We start from the raw sequence: 17,500 nt of genomic DNA, 5'->3' as shown, positions 1-17,500 counted from the left end.
TGGCCGTGTGCACCGCGATGGCTCCGCCCACGCCATGACCAATCAGGACCACAGGGGGCGGAGTCTCCCCGTAACACGCCCGCACCACGTTCGCCACGTCGCTGAGGAAGAAGAAGAAGAACAGGTGTGACGTGTGAACTCTGACCTTTAAACCTGTTCTAACGGGATTCTCAGGGTTTCACTCGGAGCATTCAGGGATCAGAAAATGTCTGTTTTCACTTACCCCCTGTCTCCACCCACTGCTTCTGTTTCTGTTATTACGTCATTTTAGAAACAGCGACGTTTTCATTTCTGTCTAAAGATGAAAAAGCTCTCACGTTTCATTCGACAAACGTCTCACCTGGACATGGTCTGAGTGGAAAAGTCTCCGGCCTCACGCACGGAAGTGGCTCCTGCAGAACAACCAGAACCTCACTCAGCAAAAACACCTGCAGAACATGCACACACACCTGGAGAACACCCAAACACACCTGGAGAACATGCACACACACCTGGAGAACATCCACACACACCTGGAGAACATGCACACACACCTGGAGAACATGCACACACACCTGGAGAACATGCACACACACCTGGAGAACATGCACACACACCTGGAGAACATGCACACACACCTGGAGAACATGCACACACACCTGGAGAACATGCACACACACCTGGAGAACATGCACACACACCTGGAGAACATGCACACACACCTGCAGAACATGCAAACACACCTGGAGAACATGCACACACACCTGCAGAACATGCAAACACACCTGGAGAACATGCACACACACCTGGAGAACATGCACACACACCTGCAGAACATGCAAACACACCTGGAGAACATGCACACACACCTGCAGAACATGCACACACACCTGGAGAACATGCACACACACCTGGAGAACATGCACACACACCTGGAGAACACCCAAACACACCTGGAGAACATGCACACACACCTGGAGAACACCCAAACACACCTGGAGAACATGCACACACACCTGCAGAACATGCAAACACACCTGGAGAACATGCACACACACCTGGAGAACACCCAAACACACCTGGAGAACATGCACACACACCTGGAGAACACCCAAACACACCTGGAGAACATGCACACACACCTGGAGAACATGCACACACACCTGGAGAACACCCAAACACACCTGGAGAACATGCACACACACCTGGAGAACATGCACACACACCTGGAGAACACCCAAACACACCTGGAGAATACCCAAACACACCTGGAGAACATGCACACACACCTGGAGAACATGCACACACACCTGGAGAACACCCAAACACACCTGGAGAACATGCACACACACCTGGAGAACATGCACACACACCTGGAGAACACCCAAACACACCTGGAGAACATGCACACACACCTGGAGAACATGCACACACACCTGGAGAACACCCAAACACACCTGGAGAACATGCACACACACCTGAACATGCACACACACCTGGAGAACACCCAAACACACCTGGAGAACATGCACACACACCTGGAGAACATGCACACACACCTGGAGAACATGCACACACACCTGGAGAACATGCACACACACCTGGCAGAACATGCACACACACCTGGAGAACATGCACACACACCTGGAGAACATGCACACACACCTGGAGAACACCCAAACACACCTGGAGAACATGCACACACACCTGGAGAACACCCAAACACACCTGGAGAACATGCACACACACCTGGAGAACATGCACACACACCTGAACTGCACACACACCTGAAACATGCACACACACCTGGAGAACATGCACACACACCTGGAGAACATGCACACACACCTGCAGCAAAACTAAAAACACCTGCAGAACATGCAAAAACTAAAAAAAAAAAACTAAGAAACAGTGGGACACAGTGGGACAGTGGGACACAGTGGGACACAGTGGGACAGTGGGACAGTGGGACACAGTGGGACACAGTGGGACACAGTGGGACACAGTGGGACACAGTGGGACACAGTGGGACAGTGGGACAGTGGGACACAGTGGGACAGTGGGACACAGTGGACGGACAGGTGGGACACAGTGGGACACAGTGGGACAGTGGGACACAGTGGACACAGTGGACACAGTGGGACAGTGGGACAGTGGGACACAGTGGGACACAGTGGGACACAGTGGGACAGTGGGACAGTGGGACAGTGGACACAGTGGGAACAGTGGGACACACAGTGGGACACAGTGGGACACAGTGGGACACAGTGGGACACAGTGGGACACAGTGGGACACAGTGGGACACAGTGGGACACAGTGGGACACAGTGGGACACAGTGGGACAGTGGGACACAGTGGGACAGTGGGACAGTGGGACACAGTGGGACACAGTGGGACACAGTGGACAGTGGGACACAGTGGGACACAGTGGGACACAGTGGGACACAGTGGGACACAGTGGGACAGTGGGACAGTGGGACACAGTGGGACACAGTGGGACACAGTGGGGACACAGTGGGACACAGTGGGACACAGTGGGACACAGTGGGACAGTGGGACACAGTGGGACAGTGGGACACAGTTGGGACACAGTGGGACAGTGGGACAGTGGGACGTGGGACAGTGGGACACAGTGGGACACAGTGGGACACAGTGGGACAGTGGGACAGTGGGAACAGTGGGAACAGTGGGACAGTGGGACACAGTGGGACACAGTGACACAGTGGGACACAGTGGGACACAGTGGGACACAGTGGGACACAGTGGGACACAGTGGGACACAGTGGGACAGTGGGACAGTGGACAGTGGGACACACAGTGGGACACAGTGGGACACAGTGGGACAGTGGGACACAGTGGGACACAGTGGGACACAGTGGGACACAGTGGGACAGTGGGACAGTGGGACACAGTGGGACAGTGGGACACACAGTGGGAACACAGTGGGACAGTGGGACACAGTGGGACACAGTGGGACACAGTGGGACACAGTGGGACACAGTGGGACACAGTGGGACACAGTGGGACAGTGGGACACAGTGGGACACAGTGGGACACAGTGGGACAGTGGGACACAGTGGGACACAGTGGGACACAGTGGGACAGTGGGACACAGTGGGACACAGTGGGACACAGTGGGACACAGTGGGACACAGTGGGACAGTGGGACACAGTGGGACACAGTGGGACACGGACACAGTGGGACACAGTGGGACACAGTGGGACACAGTGGGACACAGTGGGACACAGTGGGACACAGTGGGACACAGTGGGACACAGTGGGACACAGTGGGACACAGTGGGACACAGTGGGACACAGTGGGACACAGTGGGACAGTGGGACAGTGGGACACAGTGGGACACAGTGGGACACAGTGGGACACAGTGGGACAGTGGGACACAGTGGGACACAGTGGACACAGTGGGACACACAGTGGGACACAGTGGGACACAGTGGGACAGTGGGACACAGTGGGACACAGTGGGACAGTGGGACAGTGGGACACAGTGGGACACAGTGGGACACAGTGGGACACAGTGGGACACGTGGGACAGTGGGACACAGTGGGACAGTGGACAGGGACACAGTGGGACACAGTGGGAACAGTGTGGACAGTGGGACAGTGGGACGGACAGTGGGACACAGTGGGACACAGTGGGACAGTGGGACACAGTGGGACACAGTGGGACACAGTGGGACAGTGGGACAGTGGGACACACAGTGGGACACAGTGGGACACAGTGGGACAGTGGGACACAGTGGGACACAGTGGGACACAGTGGGACAGTGGGACAGTGGGACACAGTGGGACACAGTGGGACAGTGGGACACAGTGGGACACAGTGGGACACAGTGGGACACAGTGGGACACAGTGGGACACAGTGGGACAGTGGGACAGTGGGACACAGTGGGACACAGTGGGACAGTGGGACAGTGGGACACAGTGGGACAGTGGGACAGTGGGACAGTGGGACAGTGGGACAGTGGGACACAGTGGGACAGTGGGACAGTGGGACACAGTGGGACACAGTGGGACACAGTGGGACAGTGGGACACAGTGGGACAGTGGGACAGTGGGACACAGTGGGACAGTGGGACAGTGGGACACAGTGGGACACAGTGGGACAGTGGGACAGTGGGACAGTGGGACACAGTGGGACACAGTGGGACAGTGGGACAGTGGGACAGTGGGACAGTGGGACAGTGGGACAGTGGGACACAGTGGGACAGTGGGACACAGTGGGACAGTGGGACAGTGGGACACAGTGGGACAGTGGGACACTGGGACAGTGGGACAGTGGGACAGTGGGACAGTGGGACAGTGGGACAGTGGGACAGTGGGACACAGTGGGACAGTGGGACAGTGGGACAGTGGGACAGTGGGACAGTGGGACAGTGGGACACAGTGGGACAGTGGGACACAGTGGGACAGTGGGACACAGTGGGACAGTGGGACAGTGGGACACAGTGGGACAGTGGGACAGTGGGACACAGTGGGACAGTGGGACAGTGGGACGGGACAGTGGGACAGTGGGACAGTGGGACAGTGGGACAGTGGGACACAGTGGGACAGTGGGACAGTGGGACAGTGGGACAGTGGGGACAGTGGGACACAGTGGGACACAGTGGGACACAGTGGGACACACAGTGGGACAGTGGGACACAGTGGGACACAGTGGGACAGTGGGACAGTGGGACAGTGGGACAGTGGGACAGTGGGACAGTGGGACAGTGGGACAGTGGGACAGTGGGACAGTGGGACAGTGGGACAGTGGGACACAGTGGGACAGTGGGACAGTGGGACAGTGGGACAGTGGGACAGTGGGACAGTGGGACAGTGGGACAGTGGGACACAGTGGGACAGTGGGACAGTGGGACACAGTGGGACACAGTGGGACAGTGGGACACAGTGGGACAGTGGACAGTGGGACAGTGGGACAGTGGGACAGTGGGACAGTGGGACAGTGGGACAGTGGGACACAGTGGGCACAGTGGGACAGTGGACACAGTGGGACACAGTGGGACACAGTGGGACAGTGGGACACAGTGGGACAGTGGGACACAGTGGGACAGTGGGACAGTGGGACACAGTGGGACAGCGGGACACAGTGGGACGTGTGTGGGAGTGCGTCTCTCACCGTGTCCTCTGAGGTCCATGGCGAGGACTCGACAGCGCACTCTGCTGGTGATCGCCGTCTGAAACACAGAGTCTGTGCACGTGACCAAAAGGACCAAAAAAAAACCTCTGAATATTATTTTACTTTTTAAACTCTGAAGACAAAAAGACACAAACTCAAAACAGGTGAGTCCAGAACCGTTCCCTAGCAACCAGAATGTAAACAAACAAAGACCAAAACCTCGAAATGATGCAAAAGTTCAGACTCACAAATAAAAGAGCAAAGTTTTATTTAGTCACGTGAAAGTTCAAAAGTCTCATCCTCAAACTGCACTGACCTGATGTAAAACTCATGTCATGTGTGTTTTAAACAGCAGGGGGCGACTCACGGTGAACACGGCCCAGGACAGAGCGGAGTGGCCCCCCCCGTGCAGCAGGACCAGCAGGGGCCCCTGGGAGCCCGACTTATAAACCCGGAACACGTCCCTGCATCGGACGGGCACGGGGGACGACTTATAAACCCGGAACACGTCCCTGCAGTCGGACGCCCCCACGCACACGTCCTCCATCTGCTCGAAGTACACGGCCCACGAGACCGGAGAGAAGTCCGGACGAGCGCCCACCTCCCTGCGACACAAACGCACAACAACACACAACACACAGGTTTAAACACACAACACCACACAACACACACGTTTAAACACACACAACACACACACAACAAACACACAACACACAGGTTTAAACACACAACAAACACACAACAAAACACACAACACACACAACAACACACAACAACACGCACAACAAACACACAACACACACGTTTAAACACACAAAAACACACAAAAACACACAACACACACGTTTAAACACACAATAAACACACAACACACAACACACACAACAACACACAACACACACACAAACACACAACACACACGTTTAAACACACAACAAACACACAACAAACACGTTTAAACACAAAACACACACACAACAAACACACAACACACACGTTTAAACACACAACACACACACACACAACACACAACACACACGTTTAAACACACAACACACACACAACAAACACACAACACACAGGTTTAAACACACAACAAACACACAACAAACACACAACACACATGTTTAAACACACAACAAACACACACGTTTAAACACACAAAAACACACAACAAACACGTTTAAACACACACACACACACACAAACACACACAAACACACGTTTAAACACACAACAAACACACAACACACAGAACAACACACAACAACACGCACAACAAACACAACAAACACACAATACACACGTTTAAACACACACAAACACACACAAAAACACACAACACACATCTTTAAACACACACAACAACACACAACACACACGTTTAAACACAAAACACACACACACCACACACAACAACACACAACAACACACGTTTACACACACACACACACACACAACAAACACACAACACACACACAAAAACACACAAACACACACAACAAACACACAATACACACGTTTAAACACACAAAAACACACAAAAACACACAACACACATGTTTAAACACACAACACACAACACACACGTTTAAACACAAAACACACACAACACCACACAACAACACACAACACACACGTTTAAACACACAACACACACACAACAAACACACAACACACACACAAAAACACACAACAACACACAACAAAAACACAACACACACGTTTAAACACACAACACACACACAACAAACACACAACACACACACAACAACACACACACACACACGTTTAAAACAACACACAAACACACACAACAAACACACAACACACACGTTTAAACACACAACACACAACAACACACACAACACACACGTTTAAACACACAACACACACAACACCACACAACAACACACAACACGCACGTTTAAACACACAACACACACACAACAAACACACAACACACACAACACACATCTTTAAACACACAACAACACACAACACACACGTTTAAACACAAAACACACACAACACCACACAACAACACACAACACGCACGTTTAAACACACAACACACACACAACAAACACACAACACACACAACAAACACACAACACACACACAACAACACACAACACACACGTTTAAACACACAACACACACACACAACAAACACACAACACACACGTTTAAACACAACAACACACACAAAAACACACAACACACACACGTTTAAACACACAACACACACACAAAAACACACAACAAACACACAACACACACGTTTAAACACACAACACACACAAAAACACACAACACACACAACACACACACAACAACACACAACACACACGTTTAAACACACAACAACACACAACAGCAACACTGTACAGAAACACAGAGACTGGAGAGTCGTGTCGAGCGCTCACGACTCAAGTCAAAAGAGACAAAAACTCGAGCAGCTGAGCTGCGTTCAGACCCGAGCGTCAGAGCGTCCACTTCACACAGAGTCCATGTGAACGTGTGTCTGGGGCGTCCACTTCACACAGAGTCCATGTGGACGTGTGTCTGGGGCGTCCACTTCACACAGAGTCCATGTGGACGTGTGTCTGGGGCGTCCACTTCACACAGAGTCCATGTGGACGTGTGTCTGGGGCGTCCACTTCACACAGAGTCCATGTGGACGTGTGTCTGGGGCGTCCACTTCACACAGAGTCCATGTGGACGTGTGTCTGGGGCGTCCACTTCACACAGAGTCCATGTGGACGTGTGTCTGGGGAGTTTTGTGTTTTTGAGGCCGTGTTGATTCCAGATTTGTGTCGGTGCGTCTCGAGCGTTCGGGCGTCGGACGTTCGGGCGTCGGACGTTCGGGCGTCGGACGTTCGGGCGTCGGTGTCAGAAGTTGAAAAAGCTGAACAAATCAGGGACGAGTGTCCAGAGACGCAGAAACGTTCTGACCCCGAAGAAGAAGAAAGAGAAAAACCCAGAACCACAAACACCAGAACAAGAAACTCTGGAGAGAGACATGAGAGGAGAAGAAATATAAAAACAACAACCACCACAACCACGACCACAACCACAACCACGACCACAACCACAACCACCACCCACAAACCACAACCACGACCACAACCACAACCACGACCACACCACGACCACAACCACAACCACGACCACAACCACGACCACAACCACAACCACGACCACAACCACAACCACGACCACAACCACAACCACAACCACAACCACGACCACACGACCACAACCACAACCACAACCACGACCACAACCACGACACCACAACCACGACCACAACCACAACCACCACCACAACCACACCACAACCACACCACGACCACGACCACAACCACAACCACGACCACAACCACAACCACGACCACGACCACAACCACGACCACGACCACGACCACGACCACAACCACAACCACAACCACAACCACCACCACCACCACAACCACGACCACAACCACGACCACACACAACCACAACCACGACCACCACAACCACGACCCACGACCACGACCACGACCACCACCACCACGACCACGACCACGACCACGACCACAACCACGACCACGACCACCACCACGACCACAACCACAACCACGACCACGACCACAACCACACCACCACCACCACAACACAAACACCACCACAACCACAACCACCACCACAACCACAACCACAACCACACCACCACCACACCACACCACCACCACACCACCACCACAACCACAACCACAACCACCACCACAACCACAACCACGACCAACCACCACCACCACCACCGCTCGACTCCACTGAAGAGTTTATGTCAGAAAAACACTCAAGTCACTTTCTCAACCAGGAAAACACGACACTCGCCGACCACAGTGACACCTGCAGGTCCACAGAGTCCAAGAGTCCAAGACGTCCAAGACGTCCAAGACGTCCAAGACGTCCAAGACGTGTGTCAGGGGCGTCTGAATGAAAAATACAGAGACTCCAAATAGTCTGAACAAACCTTTCCAGAGCCCTGCAGACACAGTCCTCTGTGACATGATCCAAACAGATCTTCACTCCGACAGCAGAGTGAAGCCGGAAAACTTCAAACTGGAACTCTATAAACCTCCCCAGACGCTTCCTCCAGTTCTGCTCAGAGACAGACGTCCCTCCAAGTCCTGGTTGAGGCTCCAGATCAGACGTCTGTGTCCCTCACGCTCAGCAGCTCTACTCCGAGCTCCTCCCCCGTCTCTGAGAAAGCCCCGCCCCCTCTGTCCGCCATCGAGTCCTTCAGGTCATCACACAAACGGGTTGGACCAGGGAGCTAAACCAGGTCTAAACCAGGTCTAAACCAGGTCTAAACCAGGACTAAACCAGGACTAAACCAGGACTTAACTAAGTCCTTGAGCAGCCGTCCAGAACAGATCTGAGACTCTAGAGGAAAAATGCTGAGAAGATGGACCTACTGCTCTGTGTCGAAGTTCTCCTCCCACATGGTTCCTCAGGTCACTCAGGTCACAGCTCAGGTCAGGGATGAGGTCCGAGCTCAGGTCAGAGGTCAGAGTCTGGTCCGGGTGCTTCCGCTCTGCAGTCAGGTCCTCGGTTCCTCGGTGCGTCGGTTCCTCGGTGGCGCCTCAGGTCCTCGCGCTGACGGACGACGCAGCGTTTGACCCCGAGGCGCCGGGAGACACCAGGTCCAGGTCCAGGTCAGGTGCAGCTGACAGGAGCAGCTGACAGGAGCATCGTCGGCGCGGCCTCTGATTGGTCGGGAGACGTCAAGAGCAGAACAAACAAACGAGAAACCAGGCTCTTTTACCAGGACGAGGCAGAAATAAAAAAAAACTTAATCACCGAGTTCCTGTGACTGATCAAGATGAATCACGTTAGACACAAAACACAAAAATAAATGTAAAAGCTCTTAAAAGCTTAAAAGCTCTGCACTTTTATTGGAAATGTAAATGAACGTGTGGTACATTTGATGTGCAAACAGCATTTCTTTCTACAGGAGCAGGAAACTCGTCTGTAAAGTTCATGTTTTTAATTCTCCTTTTGAGAATCTCCCTCAAAAAAACTAGAACTTGTGTCTGTAGAGTTTGTCAGACACTAGAATTTAACGTCATGAACTGAAATCAAAAGTAAAGTTCGTGTGATCAACATTTAAAAACAAAAAGAAACAGCAGCAGTAAAATAAAATTCAAGTGTAAATGTCGACTGAAAAAACTGAATCAAAACAAAAAACTGAAACGTATATAAAACACACAACCACAAAACACACAACTACAAAACACACAACCACAAAACACACCACCACAAAACACACAAACACAAAACATAACACACAACAACACAAAACACACACAACACACAACAACACACAACACACACAACCACACAAACACACAACCACAAAACACACAACCACAAAACACACAACCACAAAACACACAACCCAAAAACACACAACCACAAAACACACAACCACAAAAACAAAACACACAACCACAAACACACAAACACACAACACAAAACACACAACCACAAAACACACACACAACACACAACACACACAAAACACACACAACACACACAAACACACAAACACACAACACAAAACCACAACCACAAAACACAAACACAAAACCACAACCAGAAAAACACACAACACAAAAACACACAACCACAAAACACACAACCACAAAACACACAACCACAAAACACACACAAAACAAACACCACAAACACACAACCACAAAACACACAACCAGAAAACACACAACACACACAAAACACACAACCAGAAAACACACAACCACAAAACACACAACCACAAAACACACAACCACAAAACACACAACCACAAAACACACAACACACAAAACACACAAACACAAAACACACAAACACAAAACACACACAACCACAAAACACAACACACACAACAAAACACACAACCACAAAACACACAACCACAAAACACACAACACACAACATAACACACAACCACAAAACACACAAACAAAACACAAACCACAAAAACACACAACAAACAACAACAAAACACACACAAACACAAAACACACAACAAAACACACAACCGCAAAACACACAACCACAAAACACACAACCACCACAAAAACACACAAACACAAAACACACAACCGCAAAACACACAACCACGAAAACACACAACCACAAAACACACAACCACAAAACACACAACAAAACACACAACCACAAAACAGAACACACAATCAGCTAAATTAAAATCACTTAAATGAAAAACATTTGACTTTGAGCAGATTCAACTCGTCCAATAAAATGTGTGTGATTGTGTTGTGTGATTGTGTGATTGTGTTGTGTGATTGTGTGATTGTGTTGTGTGATTGTGTGATTGTGTTGTGTGATTGTGTGATTGTGTTGTGTGATTGTGTGATTGTGTTGTGTGATTGTGTGATTGTGTTGTGTGATTTTGTTTTTTATTTTAACTGCAGTAAGATTAATTTTCATATTTTTAGCATAAAAATTCTTGTTCCTCTGCAGATCATTTTACTTCCAGTGAAATTGACTCAAATATGATCAAAGTTTCTTAATTCACGTCGTCTTAACTTGACTAAATTTTGTTTTTTTGGAGTGTGAAATGGTCGAGATCAGAGATGTTCACACTTTTTCATCATGTGAGCTTCTTACAAAATGACCAAGTCAAAATGATCGACCTAATACAAAGTCAAACAAACTGCACTGAAACACTCTGTGTTCCTTTTTTGGACCCTCCCCCACAGTTTGAGAACCTCTTCTTTAAGAGAACTTCCTCTGGCACTTTACACAAAACTGTGAAAAAAGTGAAGGAAGATTTTTAAACCTGTTTTTTAAAGTTCCAAACTGGAGTTTCATTCTTTTGTGGTTTTGCAGTGATATTTACCAGCCTCTGCACGTTTACCAAACCAAACGCACATCGTGACAAACACAGATGCATTTGTCACTTTTGTTAGACAAACTTCAGCCAAATGTGGCAGTAGGTCTGTTCTGTAGATCCGCTCTATGCTGTAGACCTGCTTTGTGCCAACACTGGAACACAAATTTAGACTGGTTTTTGCTTCACGTTTGGTCTTGTTCTTCTAATCAGCCGCACTGTGGGAGGGGCTTGTGTTGGCTGTACGCAGGAAGGAGCGAGAGCGTGAAAAGGCGAGGGGCGGCGTGCTGACGTGAGGCAGGTGGACAGGTAGGATGTTTAGGAAGTTGAACCTGCCCTGTGATGCACGCTGGTACACGAGGGCACACGCTGTCGCAGACGAGCCGTGCATAGGGAGCGTGTGTGTTTGTGATGCGCCGTAGAGTCTCCGCGGGTTTCAAATGAGCGCACAGGCTGCACTGAGACGCCCCACACGCTCCTGCACCCGCTACAAGTTTATTACCAACAGCAGCGGCCGGAATGAAATATGATCACACTTGTTGAGTGTCAGACCTCGAGTGAGAGACAAGACCGAGTCCAAACGCGAGTCCGAGACGAGACACGGCGATCTACCCACACGACCTTGGAGATCGACTGATAGATCGAGATCGACGTATTGAGCACCACTGGTCCAGATGATTCGACTGAAGGTGTGTGGAAATTAAAAAAAAAACAACTTCATTCTTGATTCTCATTTTGCTTCTTTATCATTATTATTAGTTTGTTCGACTGTAGTGTCACATTTATTTTACTGTAACATCTGTAAATGTTTGTACAGTTCTGTGATCAGAGCACAGAACAAACACACACGTCTGAAACTCTGTCAGGAACAGTGGAGGATTCATACAAGTTTTTCTTCTTCTCGCTCCTTTTCGAGAAATGTGTTTTTCTGTTGTTTATAATGTGTGTGTGTGTGTTTATTATGTGTATATAACGTGTAGATCAACTTGAAATAAAAGTGAAAGAGTCAGTGAAGGTTTGTGAGGAGGAACAGCGTTAGAACCTGGGGAAAGTTCATTTTTGTATTTTACAGAATCTCTGCTCTTTAAAACGTAACGGTACAAATTTTTCTCACTCGTCTCAGGTTTCGATCTCGCAAAGTCGGTGTGTTGAGAAACGAATATTTCCCTCCCTCCATTTTCTAAAATCACATGGTGCAGCATTGTTTTCAAAAAAGTTTTCGTTTACATCGAGTCGCAAAAATCGTCCATCGAGCTCCAACAGAACGACACCACAAACTCAAACTGCAGCTTTTATTTTATTACAGTTGTAAGTTTGACTCACAAACATGTTTAAAATGGTGCATTAGTGAGTGGCTCACCTCTCCACAGATCTGATAAAGCCTCATTGGTCTCTGGTCATGAATCTGAAACATCAGCTGTGTGTAAATGAAACACATGAAAAGTGTTTCAGCAAAAGAAACATCATCATCATCGTCAGAGCAAAAGTGAAACTCTGGTCGCTCTTTTGGCGTCGGCTCCTAAAACTGTTTATTTCACTTCACACACAAACACCAAACCAGAGTTTTACACAAACTTCTCTCTAGACCAGAAGTGTCAAACTCATTTTGTTCCGGGGGTGTGTCCAACCGACTTTGATCCCAAAGTGTCCGGATCAGAAAACTCATGTCATATAAACCCCAAAAATAACAATAAGTTCAAATATTTGTGCAGAGAAACACAAATCTATTACAGAAATGTATTTTAATTGATGAACTCTTTCTTATTATAATATTATAATATTATGAACAACCTGAAACTTTAAGAAAAATACAATTTCAACACAAAGTTTGAACATGAACTTGTCTGTAAACAGAATAAGTCCATTTTTGTTGTAAAATCCTGCACTCGGCTCCACTTTTCTCATGTTGGACATTTTTCTGATGAGGGTGTCACGGTCAACAGTCAAAACGATCGTCCTTTAAGAGCGTTTGGAAAGAGACAAGTCTTCATTTGTGCTGCTCTGGTGGGAGGGGCCACGTACAGAGACGCTGGAGACGCTGCTGTGATAAACACCACACAAAATTAACAACATTTTAATAGAAAATATCATTACAATATTTTAGTAGAAAATCAGCCGAGGGCCAGATTAAAGGTCTTGAGGGGCCGGATCTGGCCCCCGGGCCGTATGTTTGACACCTGTGATCTAGACTGAGTTTTACACAGAGTCGTTTTCAGAGGAGAATTACAGTTTATGTGTAAAAGACGAGAACAAACGAAGGGAAATTTCCCGTGTGTGTATGTGTGTGTATAGGTGTGTGTGTGTACGTGTGTGTGTGTGTGTATGTGTGTGTATAGGTGTGTGTGTGTACGTGTGTGTGTGTATGTGTGTGTATAGGTGTGTGTGTCTGTGTGTACACGTGTGTGTGTGTGTGTATAGGTGTGTGTGTGTGTGTGTGTGTATGTGTGTGTGTGTATATGTGTGTGTATAGGTGTGTGTGTGTACGTGTGTGTGTGTGTGTATATGTGTGTGTGTGTGTGTACGTGTGAACGGGGCCTGACTCACACAGATCGTCTCTTTGTCTCTTCACGTGGACAGTTGTGGGCGGTTGCCGTGGCGATGTCACCTTCACCTGTTTGTGACAAAACAATGAGATCAAATTCTCCCACATTTCTCCGACCGTCCACAGTGACTCCAAACTCCAAATATCACAAAATAAAAAGAAGATTTAAATATAATGAACAGAGGTGAGGCAGAGGAACACAACACAACTCCACACTGCAGAAAAAAGAAAAGATCTAAACACTTAAATCTGTCAGAAAAAGAGTTAAAGTGTTGAAATGATGTGTGATCATCATTTTACTGGACAAGTTCTCTGAAAATAAACGACTGTAGATGAGAAGGAAACGTCTCCGGACCAGTGAGTCAATCAAACTTTATTGCTCCACAAGGGAAGAGACAAGAACGAAAAAAACTAACTCTGACTGGTCCGATAATAACATGATAATAACATGATAATAACATGATAATAACGCGATAATAATGTGATAATAACATGATAATAACATGATAACATGATAATAATGCAATAATAATGTGATAATAACATGATAATAACATGATAATAATGCAATAATAATGTGATAATAACATGATAATAAGATGATAATAACATGAATAATGTACAGAGTTTTTTGCAGAGTTTATTGAAGCACAAACACTTGTGTTCTTCTGTCACTCAGATTCCTCTTTAAGTCTTTGACATAAAAACATTTCTGTGAAAACATCGTCCACCCTTAACCCCTGTCATGAAATGTCCCACAGTGTGACTTTAACTCCGTTTCATTCACATGTTTCAGTAATGCTGAAGATTACAGCTCACAACACTCTGTTACACCTGGTGATGTCATCAGGTGTAATCCCTGAAGCTCTGAAGTCTGTTCCTCCTCTGATTGGACGCTGCGGTGTTACTCCTCCTCTGATTGGACGCTGCAGTGTTATTCCTCCTCTGATTGGACGCTGCGGTGTTACTCCTCCTCTGATTGGACGCTGCAGTGTTATTCCTCCTCTGATTGGACACTGTGGTGTTACTCCTGCTCTGATTGGACGAGCCGGTGCTGCTGGTCGGGGTGGGCGTCGCTCTCGAGCGCCCGCCGGAGGTTTTGCCAGAACACGGCTCTGTGCTGAGACGCCCGGGGCCATCTGAGGTACGAGCGCTTCTTCATCAGGCGTCTCATGCGGTAGTACGGCGACAGTCGCCATGGAGACAACTCCTCCAGAAACACCAGGACGAGGACGTCTTTGTGCTCATCGAACAGACGCACACTGCACACACGAGACGCACACATGAGACGCACACACACGAGACACACACACATGAGACGCACACATGAGACGCACACACACGCACACACATGGACGCACACATGAGACACACATGAGACACACACACATGAGACGCACACATGAGACACACAGAACACACACACGAGACACACACACATGAGACGCACACACACGCACACACGCACACATGAGACGCACACACGAGACGCACACATGAGACGCACACATGAGACGCACACATGAGACGCACACATGAGACACACACACATGAGACGCACACACATGAGACGCACACACGAGACGCACACATGAGACGCACACACACGAGACACACACATGAGACGCACACACGAGACGCACACATGAGACGCACACATGAGACGCACACATGAGACGCACACATGAGACGCACACATGAGACGCACACACACGAGACGCACACATGAGACGCACACACACGAGACACACACACATGAGACGCACACATGAGACGCACACACGAGACGCACACATGAGACACACACATGAGACACACACACATGAGACGCACACACGAGACGCACACATGAGATGCACACACGAGACGCACACATGAGACGCACACACATGAGACGCACACATGAGACACACACACATGAGACGCACACATGAGATGCACACACGACACACACGAGACGCACACATGAGCACACATGACACACACACGAGACGCACACACGAGACGCACACATGAGCACACATGAGACGCACACATGAGACGCACACACACGAGACACACACACATGAGACGCACACATGAGATGCACACACACGAGACACACACACATGAGACGCACACATGAGACGCACACACGAGACGCACACATGAGACACACACATGAGACACACACACACACACACATGAGACACACGCACACACGAGACACAGACACACACATGAGACATGCACACACGAGACGCACACATGAGACGCACACATGAGACACACACACATGAGACGCACACACGAGACGCACACATGAGACACACACACATGAGACGCACACATGAGATGCACACACACGAGACACACACACATGAGACGCACACATGAGAGACACACACACATGAGACGCACACATGAGACGCACACATGAGACACACACACATGAGACACACACACATGAGACGCACACACATGAGACGCACACATGAGACACACACACATGAGACGCACACATGAGACGCACACATGAGACGCACACATGAGCACACACACACATGAGACACACACACGAGACGACACACACATGAGACACACACACATGAGACGACACACACATGAGCACACATGAGACACACACATGAGACACACACATGAGACGCACACATGAGACGCACACACATGAGACGCACACATGAGACACACACACATGAGACGCACACATGAGACGCACACATGAGACACACACATGAGACACACACACATGAGACGCACACATGAGACACACACACATGAGACGCATACATGAGACGCACACATGAGACACACACATGAGACACACACACGAGCACACGCGCACACATGAGACGCACACATGAGACGCACACACACACATGAGACACGCACACATGAGACGCACACAGACACACATGAGACACA

At 48.9% G+C, this 17,500-nt stretch overlaps 2 protein-coding genes across 3 annotated transcripts in view; both read right to left on the bottom strand.

Moving 5' to 3' along the window:
* Positions 1-9,618, bottom strand: part of LOC110174692 (protein phosphatase methylesterase 1-like) — a 21,146-nt gene extending 11,528 nt beyond the window's left edge. The window contains exons 1-5 of the mRNA XM_055156777.1: positions 9,587-9,618; positions 5,488-5,701; positions 5,121-5,178; positions 341-392; positions 1-101 (exon numbers count right to left, since the gene is read on the bottom strand). The exon at positions 1-101 is cut by the window's left edge and continues 54 nt beyond it. Coding sequence (XP_055012752.1) covers positions 1-101; positions 341-392; positions 5,121-5,178; positions 5,488-5,701; positions 9,587-9,618 — 457 coding nt within the window. The remainder of the gene's footprint in view (positions 102-340; positions 393-5,120; positions 5,179-5,487; positions 5,702-9,586) is intronic.
* A 5,396-nt stretch (positions 9,619-15,014) lies between these two features.
* The window catches only part of LOC110174691 (toll-like receptor 13), a 13,437-nt gene continuing 10,951 nt past the window's right edge, over positions 15,015-17,500 (bottom strand). For both annotated transcript variants that reach the window (XM_055156073.1, XM_055156074.1), the window contains exon 4: positions 15,015-15,837. In XM_055156073.1, the coding sequence (XP_055012048.1) occupies positions 15,600-15,837 (238 nt within the window). In that variant the 3' untranslated portion in view covers positions 15,015-15,599. The remainder of the gene's footprint in view (positions 15,838-17,500) is intronic.

This window comes from Boleophthalmus pectinirostris, unplaced genomic scaffold (genome assembly GCF_026225935.1).
Source record: "Boleophthalmus pectinirostris isolate CB_2022bp ecotype Guang Dong unplaced genomic scaffold, ASM2622593v1 HiC_scaffold_20, whole genome shotgun sequence".
NCBI lineage: Eukaryota > Metazoa > Chordata > Actinopteri > Gobiiformes > Gobiidae > Boleophthalmus > Boleophthalmus pectinirostris.
Note: the sequence above shows the minus strand (reverse complement) of the source record. Positions and strands in the feature narration are given on the sequence as shown.